The sequence below is a fragment of the Pezoporus occidentalis genome, unplaced genomic scaffold, assembly GCF_034315485.1.
Source record: "Pezoporus occidentalis ecotype Australia unplaced genomic scaffold, CSIRO_AGI_Poc_V1 ctg14, whole genome shotgun sequence".
Classification (NCBI taxonomy): Eukaryota; Metazoa; Chordata; class Aves; order Psittaciformes; family Psittacidae; genus Pezoporus; species Pezoporus occidentalis.
The window spans coordinates 3,724,744-3,745,226 of record NW_026913209.1 but is presented as its reverse complement, the minus strand read 5'-3'; the positions used below and the strand labels follow the sequence as shown (position 1 = coordinate 3,745,226).

General features: G+C 40.4%; 1 protein-coding gene across 3 annotated transcripts in view; it reads right to left on the bottom strand.

Annotated features, from left to right (window-relative positions):
• MET (MET proto-oncogene, receptor tyrosine kinase) overlaps positions 1-20,483 on the bottom strand; it is a 90,958-nt gene that overhangs the window by 33,944 nt on the left and 36,531 nt on the right. For all 3 annotated transcript variants that reach the window (XM_062609613.1, XM_062609611.1, XM_062609612.1), the window contains 5 exons: positions 10,438-10,572; positions 8,872-9,045; positions 2,949-3,109; positions 1,137-1,239; positions 793-929 (listed from right to left, as the gene is read on the bottom strand). In XM_062609613.1, the coding sequence (XP_062465597.1) occupies positions 793-929; positions 1,137-1,239; positions 2,949-3,109; positions 8,872-9,045; positions 10,438-10,572 (710 nt within the window). The remainder of the gene's footprint in view (positions 1-792; positions 930-1,136; positions 1,240-2,948; positions 3,110-8,871; positions 9,046-10,437; positions 10,573-20,483) is intronic.

Below are 20,483 nucleotides of genomic sequence, written 5' to 3'. Positions count from 1 at the left end.
CTGCCCTTGGCCACAGAGGTGACAATTCTAGAGCCACCTTGCTGTACCTGAAAACAGGACTAGGCAGGATTTTCTTCATGGTAGAACAGCTACCAAATTCAGAATGTTTCTCTGCCCATAGGAGAGAGTATGTACTTAGTATTTAACATTTATATTCAGCTGGGATTGAAGGCGTTTCCATACAGACTATGTCAAAGATTTTTGACTGAGCTTCTACTGGATCCAGTACAGAGCCACAAGAAATTCTGGCTTGATCCTCAAAACAATTTTACATACAGCAGGAAAAGTCCCAAACTGATGCTGGTCTGGAGGCTGTTCACTGATAGTAGTGCAGAAATAACTGCTCATCTGCGATCCACACTCCCACACTGGTCAGGTTTCCACAGAACAAACCAGTAGGAAATGGTAACCTACACCCAATGGATGCTCACTGGGAGCTGATACAAAAGAGGGGGCTGAATGTATGGAAGTTGGGATGACAAAAATGATGGGAGATGGGCAGTTTCTAATCCATTAGACTGATTTGCTACTTCTTTATGTAACCTTTTAATGAGGTTAATGAAGGCTTCACGGAATAAACAAGTCTTCCAGGGAACCGTTGTTCCTTCTAGAAACCTTTCAGACATCCTAAATTCAGGATGTAATCCAGAACTGAAGGTTATTGCAGTATCATTTGTCTGTTATGAAACACAAGGGGAGGACAGCAATGCATGCTTGTATTTTTCTTACTCCAATACATTTTAATCAAGCCATTCCAGTATCATAGGCATCACTTTTTAGTAAGTATCTTACCTTTGCAAGGTGCACAGCTTCTCACCAACAAAAATCCTTCTGTTTTTTCCACTGTTAAGGTATTTTCCAGATATAGTAAGCAATGTTCCTCCAGATTTGGGGCCATACGTTGGAGAGATACTTGTTATTACAGGATTCTGGGTGGGGTAAAAATAAGAACAGTGTTACATTATTTTCAAAATGTGAAGAGGAAGACTCTTAAAACATTTACTAGCGTTTCCGTGATGTAATAATAAAGCCAACAGGAATATAGAATTACCATACTGGATTGGACTCATGAGGAATCTCCTTCCAGTTAATATTGAAGCTAATTTTGACAACAAAGTTTGAATCATAGTACTCACCACATACGAAAATGTATTGAATAGTGTTTTGCCATGTCCAACAGAAACACTACTGGATATATTAAAACTTGGATTTTTTGCAGCGGGAACTGTGCATTCCAACCTTTGGAAAACAAGGAAAAAGATTGGATTACATCTTTTTTTCTGGCTTGATTTTCTGTATTAAAATAGAACCACTTTAAACTCATAACAATGGAGGATCCATACCAAACAAATCATCTATCTATGTGTGTCAGGAACATTTCAGAAATAACAGCTAAAAGAACTGTGGTTGTCTTTTTTAATGCTAAATACAAACACTGTGGTGTTTATACTTGGCCAGAGAAAATAATTTTAGTGTATCAAATGCATTTTGGATAGAAAGAAGCATGCTAGAGAAAACAAATACCTCCCATTCAATGGCTGAGTTGGTTTTTGGAATTTTCCTTATGTGCCAAATTTTGGCAGACAAAAGGATTAGAAAAAAAATGCATCATATACACAAGTTTGTTGTATAAAATTAAATATTACCAAAAATCAAACTTGATCTTTTGTGGCAGCATGTGTCAATGTATTATGTTACATCTACAAAGTCTCACATATAGAATTACAGAATCAACTAAGTTGGAAAAGACTTTTAAGATCATCAAGTCCAACCATTACCCCAGGACTGCCAAGGCAACCACTAAACCATGTTCCTAAGGACCTCATCTACATGGTGTACGAACACTTCCAGGGATGGTGATTCCATCACTCCCCTGGGCAGCCTGTTCCGATGCCTGAGCACCCTCTCTGCGGAGAAATTTTTCCTGATATCCAATGTAAACCTTTCCTGCTGCAGCTTGAGGCTGTTACCTCTTGTCCTGTCTCCTGTTACCTGGGAGAAGAGACTGACCCCCACCTCACTACAACCTCCTTTCAGTTGTAGAGAGAGATAAGGTCCCACCTGAGCCTTCTCTTCTCCAGACTGAACAACCTCAGTTCCCTCAGTGGTTCCTCATAAGACTTACTCTCCAGACCCTTCACCAGCTTTCTTACCCTTCCCTGGCCCTGCTCCAGCACCTCAATGCCTCTCTTGCAGTGAGGTGCCCAGAACTGAACACACAAGCTAGTCTGCTTAAATAATTTTGTTTGCATTAAGACTTCAGAACAGCAGATGGGAAAGTGCTCAGTACTTCTGCAGGGTGACCTTTTCGCTGTTATGTATGTGAAAATCGAGAAGCTGTGCCATGATTTGCACACTGCTTTGGTAGTAGTCACACGCTTTGAACTAAGAGAGGATGTTCACTGAATCTCACAACCATCATAACCTCTGTCTTAAATTTAAGCCATTATCCCACTGTCTCAAATACTTCTTTCTTCTTTCTGAGAAGGAGGAGGAGTGGTGCAGCTGAGGGTCACAAGCCTGTGGATGACGAAATACCTGCATCTTCTCACATTTCTCTCCAGCAGCTTCACAGATCAGGAAGACGGAGGTGACATAACTGAGTCCAGTGGGATCCTGGCCAAAGGAACCTGCCCCCTTTTCAAACCTTTGAATAGTTTCATTCTTGCCAGCTCCCACAGATGTTGAACAGCATTTTGCAGACAAACCAGAAAAAGCTGCTGTAGGAGCTATCAGCATTAACTAGATTTATTTGATCTCCATTTTGAGCCCTTTTTTTTCTTGGGGAGCTTATCAAACCAATCAAAAGGGATTGTTTCCTGTTTGAAATCTCAGGATCAGAGATGACACTTACAGACTGAATGTTTATAGTGAAAATCCATACCACATAAAGAACATCTGTATAAAGGGAAATTCTTATTTGAGGTTTCTTATTTGAGGTTTCTTACTTGTTTTTGTTACTAGATTTTGCTTCCAGGGCACAAACTTGTCCTCCGATATGGACTACTGTATTTTTTAATTCAAATCTACTGTTTTTGCTGAATCCGAAGTCCCATCCACACAGTGTCAGTTTTGTCCCACCTTCTAAGGGAGCGCTGCTCGGGAGAATCTGTTAAAAAAATATTGTGTTAGTTAAATCAGGTTTTCTTGAACTTCAAATGCAGTTAAAGAATGTGCAAAGGAATAATTTTAGAAAAGCATTTCTTCTGGTAGACTATGTCCTACCATTCATCTTAATTGTTCTTCACCTTCCATTTGTCACATTATGAGCTTTCCCTGACAGTGGCAATAAATAACAAAACCTATACTAGAAAGCTTTGAAGGATAGTGTTTAGGGGCACTGGACAAGCTGTGCATTGTAACAGCCTTTTAAATCCTACCGTTCTTGTCTTTCACATCTTATTTCTGGCATGTTAAACACACAACGTACTTATTTTTCAGAAGCTGAATGCTGAACACAAAAGAGTCCCAAAATGACCATTTTTTGTCAGCTTGATAAAAGTGAGGTTCAGAGTGAAGTAGCTTCAAAGACACCATAATCCGATATCGCATTGGCTGTGATAAAGTTAACATTACTTCTGCTGTTCTTTCCTTAAATCTTTTACATTTGGTCACCTCTAACTCTGAGGTAAAAATAAAACACCCCTCAGAAACACAGAGACAATCTACAAAGGAAATGCTTTTTTTTTTGTATATTGTAAATTGTCCTGTAAAATATAACAATGGTGGGAAAAATGTAGGAACACTACAAAAGTCTTACAAACTCAGCCAAAGTACTGGTCAGTACTGCCATTAGAAAAAGTAAAAATGAAAAAGACATTGGTTCAGAGTTTATGGGGACTTCTAACAATACCGCTTAATTCTGCAAACATACCAGTACCACTGGACAAACAACACAGAATGAAAGACTGAACTTATACTTGTGGCCATAGTGCCTAAATGTCTTCAACTTAATGCTTTAGTGATACTAATTTTTCCCCTAAAATGCAATACAGCTGTGCCTTTCAAAGGACCCAACTTAATTTTCAAGCTGAAAGGAAAGTGTTTGAGAGATACTTGGCTATTATTTCATCTGGAAATCCAGTAAGACAGCACATTTCTTTTCAACTCTCTTGCAGCTATACTTCAAGACACTTACAAATGAACTATTGTAGATAGAAAGGCAGCTGAAGAATACTTCAAAAGAATTATACCATATATTCAATATAGGGAAATTTACTGCCCCCATTAGAAACCAGACAAAGAGTCTGATCCAAAATGCACTGAAGCCAGTAGGAGTCTCTCCCATTTTAATGAGCTTTGAATCAGTTCTCAATAAGCAAAGAAGAGGGAACCTATGCAGGAACAGTACTTTTGCACAAAACCCATGAAAAGGCAATGACGCTTGCACAGCTCCCTGACACACAGCACTGCAGCCAAGAGCAAGCAGTAAGTACCCCATGGAGTCTGTGCTATTCCCAACTTTAACTTTCCCTATTTCTTTGGTTTTTTTTTCTTCAAAATCTGGATTGACTTCAGATCCCAGTTTTCCACTTTGCCTAATATCTCAGCACACTATCTATTTTTGGAGTAACAAAACCCGAACAGAAACTGAAATTGCTCTGTGGGGGTACAGGATGTCTCGATGTTTTGTACAATAGTGCACTGATGTGTGGTATTTGAAGAGTTTGAAATGTAATCCGCAAGTTAGCAAAATAAGGGCGTTAAAATCAGGCTTCATTAAGCCATACAGAATAAAAACCAAAGGCACTTAACTGGTTTGGAGTGATCTTACCTGCCAAAAGAGACTTGTGGTAGCAGCCCATGTGCCTTAACTGAGGGAGAGTAAAAGTATTTACTACACTCTGCCAGCAAATTTAGGAGGCAAGACCTCTAAGCAGAGATTTCTAAGTGCAAATTCTGCAGAAATTCCCCCAGTGTTTTTATTCATATGTTACTTTTGTTCCATTTGTTCTGTACAATGAAACCTCTGAAAGTTAAATGAGATTTCCCAGACTTGTTCTTGGGAGTTTACAGGAATGAATACTGAACCAATAGAAAACCTCCTGGACTTTGAACCGAGGTATACATAGGCATCTTCTGTGCGCTTACATTGCACAGGAAGTAGCAGAAAGTAAGCAAAACCCAAATCAGTTATAAATGCTATGAAATTCAGGGTATAAAAGTTCCCCATAGCAAGGAAAACTCCACTGATAACATGGAGCAAGTCCTGCTGCAAGGCCTGACGTTCTGCTTGTCCCTGCTGCTCTCTGGACTTTAAGGCTAATAAAGTTAACTTTTTCCTTTTGGAAAAAATTAAAGCGTTGTGTTTTCCTTTTGCTTATGTTGACAGCCATTATGCTAATATCCACTCACATACTTTATAAATTGTTGGAAGAAAGTATCTATTTATTCAAGTTTCATCAGCCCGTTCATTTTAATTAAGAGGCAGGAACATGTACAAGGCCATATGTGGAATTTCCAGCAAAACCTCCAATCTAAACAGGCAGCAGAAGGCCTGATGTTCTCGAAATGTCTGAGACGAAAGCCAGCTAAACTGACTGACTTTAAAAACAGCAACAAACCACGGCAGATTTTTGACCACAACAAAGAATCAAAAGGGAGACCAATTTATTTCTTCTTACATACTGTTCACCTTTCAGCGTGACCTGAATGCTGCAGGCAGACGCCTGCAATTTGTTCCAGCAACAAGCGATCTTCAAGGAGACTCCCTCGAGTCCCCCACATCTCCTCTAGCACCACTTGCCCAGTCTGACAAAACACGCCTTGCTGTTGGCAGAGGGATGGATGGGAGTGGGGTACAGTGCCAAGGTGTGGGGTGGGATCCCATGTCCCGGTGCCAGCCCTGCTGTGCCGTCAGTAGCTGGGCGATGCCTGGGCAGAGCCCTTTCAGTGCAGGGCTGCTCCCCACCACCCATGGCTCCAAGGGAAGTGCTTAAAGTAGGGCAGAGAGACAAAGGTCTCCACAGGAGGACACTGGGTTTCTTCTCTGCCATCACTCCTGAGATGAAAATCCAATTATTTTTTTCCACTGTGCACTACCTTGTGCAATAACCTGGGAAAACTTTGTTGAAGACTTTAGCTAGCTAAAGTCCACACGACCAGACCCCTGGAGAAGACCTCTGTTCCCCTCAGGTTAAAGCGATCATATGACATATCTCAAGCAACCTCTCCTTCTGAAAGCTGCAAAATATTCGGGAGATGTTCAGACTGAATTTCAGATACTATGCAAAGCAGGTCATCCTCTGTTTGTTAGGAACAAAACAAGCTTGTTTCTCATATTTTATACATATGGGTTTAAAGACAGATCAGAAGATGATGAATAATCTGTTTTATATTTTTTTTCAGTAATCATGTTAAATGTCATGGTCCAGTAGAGCATGAAATCTGTTTTAACAGCAGCAATCCAAAGGGATTTAAGTACTCAGCTGCATTTTTTCCCTTACAAGCCTTCTAGAAGCAATTTCTACCAATGTGGGCATGCTGTAATTCAAGATTTACTTTAAGATCCATCAGTGCCACAGATGCATATTCATTACAAGGGCAGACTGGACTTGGCAGGGCTGAGCCACATGGGGAAGGGGAGCACCCACTGCCCCACATCCAAGGCACGCTCCCCTGGATGAGTTCTCGTCCACCCAGCAACTGCATAGGGATGCAGAGGTGGCCCTGGGGACTCACATCTCCATCTAGGCACCTCCGCACAGGTTCCAGGCACTTGGTTCTTAAAACTGCTGAGTGCACAGACTCATAATTGAAATTAAAGAGGGCTACATGAGCTCAGCACCTCTGAAAATCAGAAAATAAGCAGTTCAGAGCCTTTGCAATCTTTTAGGAGGCACAGCAACATACAACAATTGCTGGAAAGTTTTGCCAAGAAAAAAGCATTAAGGGATGCTGCTTGTGCCTGCAGAAGTCTTCTAAAATGTATCAGGCCTAACTCTCAGTGTAGCCCTTTGAATTAGTTTCATTCAAACAAAGGCCAGAAATGACTATTTGTTCATCTAATACTGCCTTTTGAAATAAACATGTTCTTGTACAAGGGAAAAGTAAACTATTCACATTCTGCATTAGCAATCTTTTTACATCTCCTTTGGGCAAAGGTAAATGGCAACAGAAGGCAAGGCAAACACAAACACCCCCCTTTCCATCTCTTTTATGTTTGATTTCTATGACGTTTCACTGTTCATTGAATTTGCCTGTGTTAGTCCTAAATTTTACATCTGAAAGGTGAAAACGGAAAAGAAAAAAACAACCCATACACATGTGTTTCTAGGTTTGTTTCTAGATTATTAGCTGTTGTGCCTGACTACTCTTTAAAAAGTTGTTGTACATAAAGTCATCTGCCTGGTTGGAAGAAACACATGATTCTTAAAAAAAAACAACCCTTTTCTCTCCCTTCTCTCCCTCTCTGAGATTTTAGCACTTCAAACTTTCCATTTATCAGCTGTATGCCCATAAAGGAAATCTATTTTTAACTACATGTTGTAGGTTAAATGAACTAACAAAAGCAAATGGGTACAAATGCTACTAGAAAGTTTAATGCTTGTCCTTTCCTCAGTTTTCTAGTCTGTTAAGTGCCCCACAAGCCTGCACCTTCACAGCACTGTCACACTTCACATGGGATGATTCGGTTACACATACAGCTGGCCGGTATGGATCCTACATTAACCATAGCTAAACTAAAACAGGATTGCATCAGCACGGCCCTCAGCTCATCCGTGCGGTTGTGTTCTCGCGCACCCTTGATGGGCTTTGGCTGGCTGGCAGCAGCCTCCTGCTGTCCCCTGTCCCAGGCAGGGGTGCACCTACAGGCACCCCTATGGGGTTCCCCCCATTGGATTGAGAAGCCAAGAAGGGAAGTTAGGAACAAACATCTCCCCCAGGGTGGTGCTTTGATTGACTGCTCTGTCACAGAGCTGAGGTAGGGCACAGAGGGATTTTTCCCTACATCATGCCTTCCTCCAGCACTGGAGCTGCATGGGGATGGAAGAGCAGCAAGGCTGGAGAGTTCCTGTGTTAGGTCACGATGTGGCACCTGTGGGTGGGAAATGCGTGCCTCTACCTCCTCCCTTTGAAAGGGTTCTGAAAGGAAGAGTGCTCCTTTTTCACTGGCCTTTCCAATCAGATCCCTGCCAGGCTGGCTTGGACCCATGTTGTTTCCCCCCTATGAGTGCTTCGCAGGGATAAGGCTCTCCTGTGGAAAGCCAGGATGATCAAACAGACCTGTCCACCACAGAATCATAGAATGGTTTGGGTTGGAAAGGACTTTAAAGATCATCTAGTTCCAACCCCCCTGCCATGGGCAGGGACAACTGATCAGGTTGCTCAAAGCCCCATCCAGCCTGGCCCTGAACACTGCCAGGGATAGGGCAGTCACAACTTCTATGGGCAACCTGTTCAGTGACTCAACACCCTCACAGTAGAGTTTCTTCCATATATCTGATGTAAAACTACCCTCTTTCAGTTTAAAGCCATTCCCCCTTGTCCTATCACTACTTGCTTCTATAAAAAGCCCCTCTCCAGCTTATATGTCAGCTCCTCCAGGCACTGGAAGCTGCTGTAAGGTCTCTGTGACCCTTCTCTTCTGCAGGCTGAAGAACTCTAGCTCTCACTGCCTGTCTTCACAGGAGATGTGCTCCAGCCCTCTGAGCATCTTCTTGGCCCTCCTCTCATGAGCAGGTGAGCCCGCCGCACTCAGTAAGAGCATGCGCATCCAGCCAAAGGCTTTATGGATACCTTGTCCAAGGGGAAGTCAAGGAAAGTAGACACTTCATTTATCATAACTGCATAGAAATAAACAGAAAATGCCCCCAGAGCACAGACTGCATTCTTCCCTCAAAGATAAATATGTGAAATCCCCCGTTTTACCTCATAAACCTTAGGCAAGCAGGTCTCCTGAGTCCAGGTGCTGCTGGCACAGGCAGCAGACCGGAGGCACTGCTGGCCACACCAGCCACACTCCATGAAGGGAGGTGCCAGCAGGCACTGTCTGCAGGACCTGAAGTGATGGCAGCCTGGCCCCTTCAGCGGGATCTTTGTTACCTGTAGATGGAAAGACATGATGCACAGATCCTCTAAATACACACACTAAGTGGCAGAGAGAGTCTCTTTTTATGCAGTGCGCCACGGTGCTACTCAGATTTCAGATGTGCAAGCCACGGTTTGACTTCTCTTTAGCTCAGTAATTATAGGATCTTATAAGTAATTTAACTGACATGATTTTAAATTCGCTTGGGAGAAACCCTAAAGGCATCTTACTGTTATATACAGTTACTAACAGCATCTGGTGTTTACAGCAAGATAGCATTTTTTGCTGATGGAAAAAGAAAATAGCAGTGTGCTCCTCCCAGTTCTGCATTAGTTCTTGGAAAAAACAGTGTATCTCAGTGTGCCTTAGTTCATATGTTTGTAAAAATAGGCATGATGGGTATTTCAACCTTGGCAAGGCTGTATTAATGTCTGTGACGCATTTCCAGCACGTGACTGCCCATGTACTTGTTTTTTAACACTTATATTAACCCCCCCTACATTATACCTAAAATAGGAATTAAAATGTATATTATTTAAGATATCAGGCTATTCATGATAACAGTCATTCTTAATAGATAACAATTACTTTTAGTCAAAATATTAAAATCAGCAATTACTACCTAAGTACATCATACTTTACATCTCAGTCCATTCCTTGAATTTATTTTGGACATTTTCTTGAAGATTACTGTTGTAAATATCTCATACATTTCTAATAAATGATTAATAACCACCTTTACTAATGGCTGATGTATTTCTGTAAATTCTTATAGAACTCAAGAAGTCAAATTATTGCTTACGATTATGGTTTAGATTATCTGTAACATTATCTGCTGCTGTTTTAAACCTATTCTACAATGCATATCTACTTCTGACAATAGCGTATTTATGACAGCTCTTCATCTTTTATTAACCCTTTGCAGACTACACGCTAAAGCAATTTTCAAACCTTACTATGAACACTGACTCCCCATTTTAAACAAACCCACGTAACTCTTGCACACATACCCCTCCTTCAAAAGTTATGATGTTCTGACAGAAACCAACAAAAGCCAGGAAACTGAGCACCATTCTTTTCTTAAGCCATTGTGTGTTTTTTCTTTGCAAGCACTTGAATTATGGACAGGGTTTCAGCCTTAAAATTTGCATTTCCTGGCTTTTGTTGGTTTATATCACAGCTCTTACATTATTTAAACATTTCTCAATATTAGGCCATCGGTTTGTTTAATTGGGGGGGGAATAATCTTGGAGGAAACTTACCCCTCGAACGTTCCCAAGGGAATGGCGATGCTGGGAGGATGCAGAGCATAAAGCAGCAGCGTGAACAGTTGCTCTTAGTGAAAGTTGTTGTTCTGAAGGCAAGTTTCCACAGTGCACAGAAGGGTTAGATTATGAACCACTCACCTTTTTCCCAGTCACTACCAGGGTATAGCCATCATCTGCTAATGAATTCTTGACGACAACTTGGGGAGAGACGGGGTGGGAGTCAAGCTGAAAGCTGACATGTGGAGCTGTGGGCTCTGAACGGGAAACCACTATCTAAGAAAGAAATAAATTGGGAAAGTCAGCAGGCAGTGTGTGACACAAACGCATGCTCCTCAGTGGTCTTGCATTCCTACCGCTTCCCTGCTTGCATAAATTACTTTACATTACATTGCATAATATTTTGCATAATGTTCCATCATGATCTCATTAAAGAGCTATAAAATCTACTTTATTTAACACAGCAAAATCATGGCTGTTGGAAGATCCTCAAAATACACTGTATTTATTAAAATATGAAGGACTCACTGCATGTTTTCTCATCTTTAATTTCAGGTATTTATAAATCAACCCTAAAAAATGAAGATGGGTCACTTAGCCCGGTGCATTGAGGAAAGAAGAATTTTATCTACAAGGTCAATTTAAAAGAATCTTAAAACTCCAGGCTTTCAAAAGTCAAAGGTATTTCCATTTGTTTTCACTTTGGTCCTTCAGTTTGAAAAGTAAAGTTTACCCTGTGTTAACCGTATCTGGTCTTGATGCACGTGGGGCCATTAGAATGCAAACCTATGGCAGGCACAGGTCACCACTGTGAGCAGTGCTACAGAGCCAGAAATACATGGAGCTTGATTCCCAGAGCTGGTGAGGTCGCTGCTGCTGTAGGCAAGCTCCTTGCAAAATGTGGCTGGGCACCTTGAGGTGTGGGTCCTGCTGGTTTCTGTAGGAGCCAGGTGTCCAGGACAGAGTGCTCAAAGCACATCTTAAATGACAGGGAGAGCTGGAGACTTCTTTGGAAGATGCTCCAAAACAGGAGCCTAATTTAGTTGTCCTGAAGCTCCTTTGCAACAGCCTTCTCTCTCTCTCAACTTTAGGAGATCTTAGGGAGATTAGTCACACCAGCATGAAATTCCCCGACTAGTCATCTCTCTGCATCTTGAGTTACCTAAATACTTTTGAGAATTTGGGCCTACTCCTGCAAACACACGCTTAACTTTACTACTGTAACTTTGTTGACTTTAATGGGATGAGTCATGGCTGTTAAACAGAGGCATAAAGCATCTGCAGATTGGGGTGGATATTTGATAGTGAGATTTTATAGGCTTGTGCCTGTGATCCAGAAGGATGCGCGCCCAAATGTGATAGCATCAGGCAACAAAGGCAGAGGATTGTTTACACGAGGGAAGATCATGTTCATGTTTCAAAAGCTGAATCATGTGTAGTTTGCTTAAGGACTTTAGATAATCAACATTTGCTGAGATTGAATGGGGTTCATTATTTAAAAAGATTGAAGCCATTCTGGAAATAACTTGTATGTCAAATGTTTAATTTTTCACTATAATGAAGCTTTTCTTTTGACTGTGAAGGCAGCATCAGAACAGCTAGGACATTGACTTACATGATTTCACTGGCTTTTCATACTGCCAAGGTCTTTCAACAAAATGGCGAACTCCAAAACGACTTAAGAGATGCTGTAATTACAGCTGATGTTTTGTTGTAATTCAAGACTTAAATAAAATATATGAGGAATTAATTCATGGCAATAAGCGCCTCACATCCCAGAGGTATTTATAGTTTGGTGTCACAAGAGGCTTTTCTTTTTCTTTAAAATGAACCTGGCTTTTTTAAAGACTGCTACAAGTTTGTTTCAAAGTACAGAAAGTGTAGCTTTTCGAAATCAATAAGGTGTGATCATTTTGGTGACACAGAAGTATGGTCTCCCAGTGTATTAGGGCATGAGCTCTGTTTTTATATTCAGGACAATGAAAAATAGAATGGACTGCAAAGCTGCATGAAAAAACTTGATTAATGTTGGCATTATGAGGAGAGGTAGCACCACAGCTGCAAATACCTTTTTCGTTGATCATTAGCCATGTCTCATCTCGAATACCCACTGCTATAAAATGCTAAGAATTCTTCTCCATCATTAATCCAGGCTTCCTCTTATTGCCAAGCATTCCTTCTGATTGAGCCACAGTGTTAACCCTTTAAACACATCTACATTGCGACCTCAGAGCAGTACATAAAAATTTGGATCCTATCTCTACAATCTTGGAAAAATTATTCGGTACTTTAAACACTGACTGACCTTTACCGTACTGAGGCTGATAGTCAAATCACCTGCTCAAAGATCAAGTAAAAAGACTCTGACCTTATGACACACAGGGAGCTCAAATTACACTTCCTAACTCATTTGGGACTATGGAATAAAAGTTAGGAGTTTGCTACCACGCTATAGTGCTGCCATAACACATACTAGATGCAAAAATGCTCTTTTCAGTCTATGTAACACTGCATTTTTTACACCATCAGCCCAGTCTTTGAAATTCTATCCTACCCTAATCCAACATAATCCTTAAGAAAAAAAGCAATTTGAAGACAGCTTCTACAGCAGGAAGAAGAGGCTACTTAGGACTTCAGAAACCTCTGATTTTTATTGCTTGGGACTGAACTAGTATGCATACAGTGTGGCTTTAATCTGCCATGGACACACTATCATGCATGGGCTACTTCTACCATGGAAATGCTTCAGTACTACAGAAGTATTTCTATTTGCAAAGACTGTAAAGTCTTGATTTAATTTTCTGCTTGTTTTTGGTTTTGTTTCTTTTTTTGGGGGGGTGGTGTTGGGGTTTCTATACATTTTAATAATTAATTTAATAACTAAGCATTTTCCAGAGCATCAGAGAAAGAGTATCTACATGCCTGCACTCAGGCAGTTAGGAGAGAGGGAAGGTCTTGCACAGCTAAATAATTGACCAAAAGAGAACAAGCAGGTGTTAGCAGTAAATGGTCAAGCCTTGCAATAGTGAGAAGTCAGCAGATGCCTTCTGCAAGGTGTCTGTGCCAGGAACTCTTCAACATATTCATAAATGAGTTGGAAATGTCATTGAGCACCCAGTGACAAACTTTTCTGATGATCTGAAGGTATTCAAGGTGATAAAGATAATGACAGACTATGAAGGATGGCAGAAGGACTTTACAGGACAGCATGTCAAGGCAATAAAATGTCAGCTAAAATACAATGAAGATGAATTTAAAGTGGTATATGATAGATAGTTCCATGAAAACATCATCTCACTGCTCAGCAGCAGTCAAAAAAAAAAAACCCCAACAAAACCCCAACAAAGAAAAGCTTAGGAATTATTGGAAAGCGATTAGAAAACATCCTGGTGTCATACAAGTTCATGGATTGCCCAAACCATGAATTCTCTGTGCAGTTCTGGCTGCTCCATGACAAAAGGAGTATGTTAAAATGAGAAAAGGTTCAGATGATGACAAAAGTGATGATAACAAAGATAATAAAGATGATGAAAAGGTTGTAATACATGACTGAGTAAGGGTAGGTGTGGAAATGATATGAAAAAGGCATACAGAATCATATGTGGGTAGAGACTACCTACTCTCATCTAATAAAAGTACTAAACACCATCAAAAGTGAGAGTCATCTTCAAAGTAAACAAAACAGTGAGACTTCCTAGCAATGTATGATGACCTATGGGGACTCCTTGCTGAAGGATGTCAATGCAAGAGGGAAGGGGATGCATTCAAAGGGAAACTTCACATGTACATGGAAACCTGTACACGTACCCTAAACAGACAAAACCCAATAGCTCAGGAAATCCCCAGAATGGAAAATAGTTGGAGGCTTGAAGCAGAAGGTATTACATATGTTGCCTGGGTCACTGGGCATCCAGTTGTCACCATTGCTGGAGGCAGAGCACTGAACTAGATGGACCTTTCATTTAAACCCATGTGGCTCTTCTGATGTTTGTACAAATAGCTCTCCTGAGAATTACATTCATTACCAGTAACTACAACCATATCCTTCTCAAAGCAAACATAATAATGTCCTCTAAGAGAAAACCAAACAAGTATTTGGTCTTTCAACATAGCTCAAAGCACTTCCATGAAGGTAACAGTGAACAGTTAGTTAATAAACATATTAATATTCTTTATATTTGAAGTCAGTGATCACTTAGTTCCATGAGTACGAAAATAATTCATTTAAGTATTATTTCATTGCCATCATCTAGTATTAATGTTTAGTAACAAGACCTGACTTCAGGTTTGTTTATGCATAATATAGCAAATTAAGACTGCAAAAAACCTGAGTCAAAAACCAGCACACAACAGCTTCTTCTAAAAATCATTCTGGTGCTCAGTTCTGCTAGTCAGCAGGATTGAATTACAAATGTTATTGTCTACATGTTGAAATATCTTCTGCAAAAATGAGAGACTTTCTAAAATCAATCCCATCTAAGTATCATATTGTTATTTTTTCCCTGGATGTCTGGCAGGTGTATGCCATTACCCAGCAAGACATAGGCTCAGGGTTAGCTTTATTGTGTAATGCCTCCAATGAGCTGGGATATGCAGCATAGCCTTGCAAAGGGCACATATGTAGCTCTCTAAATGCAGTATATCATTCTAATCCATGGAGAGTATAATGGATCTCCTCTGAAAAGTGTAAGCTTTACTACTCAAACCGAATATTAAAACATGTGTGCTCTCAAAACAGTTATCTGGCACCAGGTGTTAATTTTAATGTGATGATATGGATTTTGCATTATGCAATATTTGATGGTTTTTTTTTGGCACCATCAAGATACGTTCTTTACCACAGAAAAAACTGCTATTACAAAACTTTTAAAAGTTAAGCTATAGATATGAAAATGTTACTTATCAAGAGTTTGACAGTTTTCTGTTTGTTTAAAAATGACAAAGTGGAAAGGATTGCAACATTCCTATAAATGCACATATGCACAGTTTGCATTTAGCCTTAAATAGGTCAGACTGCCAGTACTGAAAAGCCAAGGGAATTGCTGGACCACAGAGGAAGGACAGCAGCAAGCATTGAGGACAACCTTTGCAATGACTCCATGGGCACCCCACCACTCCTTCCTCCTTCTGGCTCTGTAAGGCTTAAGGTCCACGTTCATGTATTTCTTAACCTCCTCTCACTTGCCTCCAACATGCCACTTGCTTGCCATTTGCACTGGTGGGTTTTGCTATGACTATATTTGTCTAGTGGGACAAGAACTAAATCAAAAGAAGTTTGATCATTTTGAAGGTAGAAATGGCTCCCAGTACACTATGATATAAACTGGATCTGAACAACCATGCTGAAAGTTGCAAAGCTCTGTACTTCTTTGCTCTGTATCAACTCATTTTGCTGATAGGAACCATGGCTTTGAGCCTTGATTCCTGGAGTGGTGAGGACTTGTCACTTTGCTGTTTCCAAGAGGAGAGCAATGCTGAAGGCTTGGCTCTCCTCCTGCTGAATTCTGGGTGAAAGCTTTCCAAGCCTTGACTGCAGTTACAAATAAAAAGAAGATGTGATTATTTTTGTCTCTACTAACTTTTGTAGCATGCATTATGTTCCCTGGCACGTAATCTATGAAAGAAGCTATGACACATGCTAATTTCTCTCTTTTCAGAGAAATGAGATGTGTGTTAAAGTTTGTTGGTGGTGATGGTGTTTGTTTTCAAGTGCTCCTAGGAAATGAATGTGACTATCAATTGTTCTGTCTACTTCAATGTGAAGCCAACAAGTTGAAGCTCAGTGTGTGAAAACTTCCCAAAGCATTGATCTGTGAGAGCCCTGTCCCTCTTCCTCATCAGACAGAATCAGAGGCACCAAATGAAATTATAAGACAGCAGGTTAAGGAAACCCCAAAGGAAGCTCTTCGTCATTCAAAGCAGAATTAAACTATGGAAGATATTGTCAAAGACGACCATGGAGGCAAAACAATAATTTCAAAAAACAATAAGCAAAATGGATGGAAAAGAAGTCCATAAAGAGCTATCAAATGCCAGATATGGCTGCAATTTCCAGCTCAGGGAACCTCTGGGCCACTGCGTGTCAGAAAGGAGAGTACTGGGAGAAGAATCAGTGTGCTTTTACTTGCCTCATATCTCTCCTTCACCCATCGTAGCCCCTGACAGAGACAAGAATAACTCTGCTCCTTGAACCTTTATTCTAACCCCATACATCCCTTCTCAGCTACAAATCTGGCTTAAAAAAAAAAAAAAAGGAATATAATTGCTCCCTAGAATAAGGCTTATGATTCTCTATTGTTTCATGTCCTACAAGTGCAGAGAGGCTCTGACGAGGGCAAGTAGCCTGTTGCGTGACATGCTCTACTCCAGCAAGGCCTGTCTGTGCCATCATGCTTTGGTTCTTGTGCCCTAAGCCATTTTCAGTCCAGAATCTGTTGAGACATGACAGTGCATTACCATGTTTTGCTAACACTTGGCTTCACAGCCAGAGCTGGCCCATGTCCAGCTAGATTGGACACGACTGCCGCCAGAATGTGGCTGACGGCATCTCACGAGTATGTATGCCCATGGGAAAACCCTTTCCTTACTTCCAGAAGCAACTGATGGCTGTCCTACTGGCCCATGAAGATGAGAGGGCACATGGGGGAAGTCCTCACTCCACATGTGGCCTAGGGCTGCCCCACTGTGCACTGAGTTTCACTGGTATAGTCAGAAGGATGGGATGGCCCTGCTGCCAGAATTGCATCTGAAGAGAGTGGTTTCCCACAGTAGTTGTAAAACACAGAGTGAAAAGTTCTCTATCACTCTCTTCTTTATGAGGAGGATAGAGAAGTTGGTGCTCTGCTTGCACCAACAAGCAGTGCATTTGCTTGGGCTTTACCTTCAAGTGTAGGGAGCACATGCAGTGTTCTGCTTCCAGGCACAGCGTTATGCTGAAAACCAACTTCTGCACATGTGAAGGGCATCGATCTCTTGTTCATTAAGGCCAGACCAAATGTGAGCTTTTCAGAATAAATCCTGCAAAACTTTCCCATATCCCACTCTCCCCAGAGCTATCAGAAAGATTTCCCCTTCCTGAAGAACTTTGCTCTTTTCTTCATAACTCAAAAGTCACTCTCTGAAATAATACCAAGCTCCAGGCGGGGGTGGGGGGTGGGCTTGGGAAATCACACTGGTAGTGAGCAAAACCAGACGATATTTTATTTCAATGTATCATGGGGGTTTTTATTTTACACACCATAATTTCACCAAATTCTGCCTGGTATTGAAAGTGTCTTTTCCAGTTGTGAGTTGTATTCTCAGCACAGCTTCTTTGGCTTGAGCAGAGCAAGCCTGCTCTACACCAGCTGAAAATCTGATTCGTCAACTATAACAGTGTGACTGGGTGCTGTTTTCTAATCAAATAACCACTGTGAAATACCTGATTCACTTTACACCCAACAGCTGTACTTTCAGTCTCTGTTCCCAGTCACACTCTGAAAACAAGCACAATAAGAAAGGCTGAAACAGCTGCAACTTCTCAACAGAAAAGAAAAAGGGGGGGGGGGGGGAAAGCTTGTTGTCAGGCTCCAGCTTAGGAAGGAAGTAAAACCATTTTTCTTTTCTGTCTCACCCATGTCAGCTGTCTTAGAAAAAATATTACTGCTCTGTTTTGTAACAGAAACTCCACAATATTTGGTAAACTACAAACTCCAATCTATTCATGGCCAAATACAGATTTAACATTTCTGATGGAGCCAAAATATGCTCAGTATGTCAATGGGCTGCAATTACTCTCCAGGAGAGCTTTGGAATTCACCTCCTGGCCCCAATTATCCTCCTTAAAGGAACTCATGAATCTTCTGTATTTGGACCATCCACATTGACTGTATTTTAGTTTTAGATTTGGGCTGAAAAAAACAAATAGTGAAGGAGGTTGTATTTCCTTTCCAGTATTAGTGCTTTCCAGAGCTGTTTAAGTGAATAATTCTATTCAATCAAACTAAAAGCGCAAGAAGAAAACAACAGGTGACTAAAAACATACCTGCTTTTGCATTCTGAATATTACTGGCTCCTCAGATTACTTCTTTAAAATAAGAGGAATATAGGTTATAGTCTGAGCTGGACCTTTAGCACAGTTTTGACAGGTAATGCCCTAAGTTTCAGTGGAATCACTTGTAAAGATAGGAACTGTAATATGTCTCTAAATACTTCAAAATTCCAGAATCAGGTAGCTATCATCTACAGAAAGAAAACCTTTGTTCTCAGAAACTACATGCTAAACCTTCTGTTGACTTCTGCAGCAATGCTGTGCTATAGTGTCCTGTGGTAAAGAGAAAAAAATGGATGGAGACGGAAATAGAGACAGATTAGGGGGCAGTAGGAAGGCAGAAAGTGATGAGCAGAAGAAATGCAAAAGGAGATGGAAAGATGGCAAGAAAAGGGAAAGAAAGAGAAGAAGGAGAATCAAGTGGTTGGCTGCTAATCATGTATAAGCAAGAATATGAGAAACATTTTCAAACAGATTTCTTCAGGTTCAGTACCAGTAGCTTGCTGCTGCATCCAGTGGCTGCTACAGCACAGGCTCAGAGCTTCAATTCAATTTTGGTGACATGACCATTATGTTTTAAACATCTTCTCCCCCCCGCCCCCCAGTGTTTCATAACAATTAAAGGAAACCCTAAATTAAGACAGCAAAAATGTGAATTAAATGTTCATTACTTTCACCAAGCTGCTTCATATTTGGGCACTTCAGGGTGCAGTTGTCAAGAGACAGAGCTACTGTACTACTTTTTCTTCTAATCTCATGGATGACTGCTAATGCTGAAATTGATGTCACAAGCTATATTGTCTAAATATGGTGAGGTTTGGTATTTCAAAGAGGATACAAGATAAACTGAATTCACTGGAAGGGCTGGGCTTATTTTCTAATTTTAGAAACCTATATATGAATACTTTTTTCATTTGCTTTTAAATAGTTGGCATGAAAAATTGTTCGCAAGATGTTAATACAGTATAACCAGTTTTACAACAGGTTCCCTGATAGTTAGAATTCTGCAGCTGGTGTTCTCTGAAAGCATACCTATCTGAAGAGATATCGTTAACTCTGAAGAGGTACAAGTTACAAGGAGACTGCACTGGAAAATTTATTATTTACATGTATAAACAGCTGAAAATGTAAGTGCAAATGACTGTGCAAAAGTGAGGTGCATAAAAAGGGAAAACCTGAGGCTTCTTTGCAATATGTTCCAGCAGATTTGTGAATGAAACAAAAAAGAACATCATTATGTTTCTTTGCTGAAAATGTGAGGAAGTGTTTGGGGATATTTTTTGATAAATTAAGTCACTGTTAGATTATCCTGATTTTTTTTAACCCATTATACTTCAGTAATGGTTGTTTAATAGCTCAATTTTTAATGATCTCCATCTCATTGCAGTTAATAGCTATATTTCCATAGAAACACTGCAAATCTGCTTTAGTTGGGCATTTGTTAATGAACATGTTTGAAAGCATTTCCTAGATAACTATTAGTGAAAAAAAAAAAGGATTTAATGTAAGTGAACATTAAGTTCTGAAAAAAGCTGTGCCTTCTGTATGCAACAGACCTGTAGCCTTTCCAAGATCATTTAAAGGCAAAACAAATACTAACCTTTTTATTTGGAAGTAGCCTCATCAAAGGTAGTCATTATGCTTATTCTCCTGCTGGCTTCACCAAACCCTCAAAGAAAGAGCTCCTACTTATTACAATGTGAGTCCAATGCTGACTTCCCCCTGTAGCTCAAGCTAATCTATTTCAATGATGAGAATATTTCTGCTAATGGCAGTATGCAGTTTACACAACAGCCTTTCTTTTGATCCGTAACTGAACCTGGAACGGGAAATGTATTCTGGAAATGTTTTAATTGTTCCTTGAGTTAGGCAAATATCTGAATGAAGTGTGTGGTGCAGGATTTGAATGAATAATTTAGAGAATGCTACAGATAAAAACAATGATGCATAATGCTGCCTTGTGCTCTCTACCAAACCTCCCTAAAAGCTTTGTGACAGCTGAGAAGAAAAGCTGTAAGACAGTAGTTATTAAACTGTATTTTGTAGATAAGGAAGTGGCTTCAGAAAGGTTAAACAAATTGTTCATGTTTGCTGTGTGAGCCAGTTACCTATATTTAAGAACAGAGCATAGGCTGGTCCTGTGTTCAGTAGGTAGATC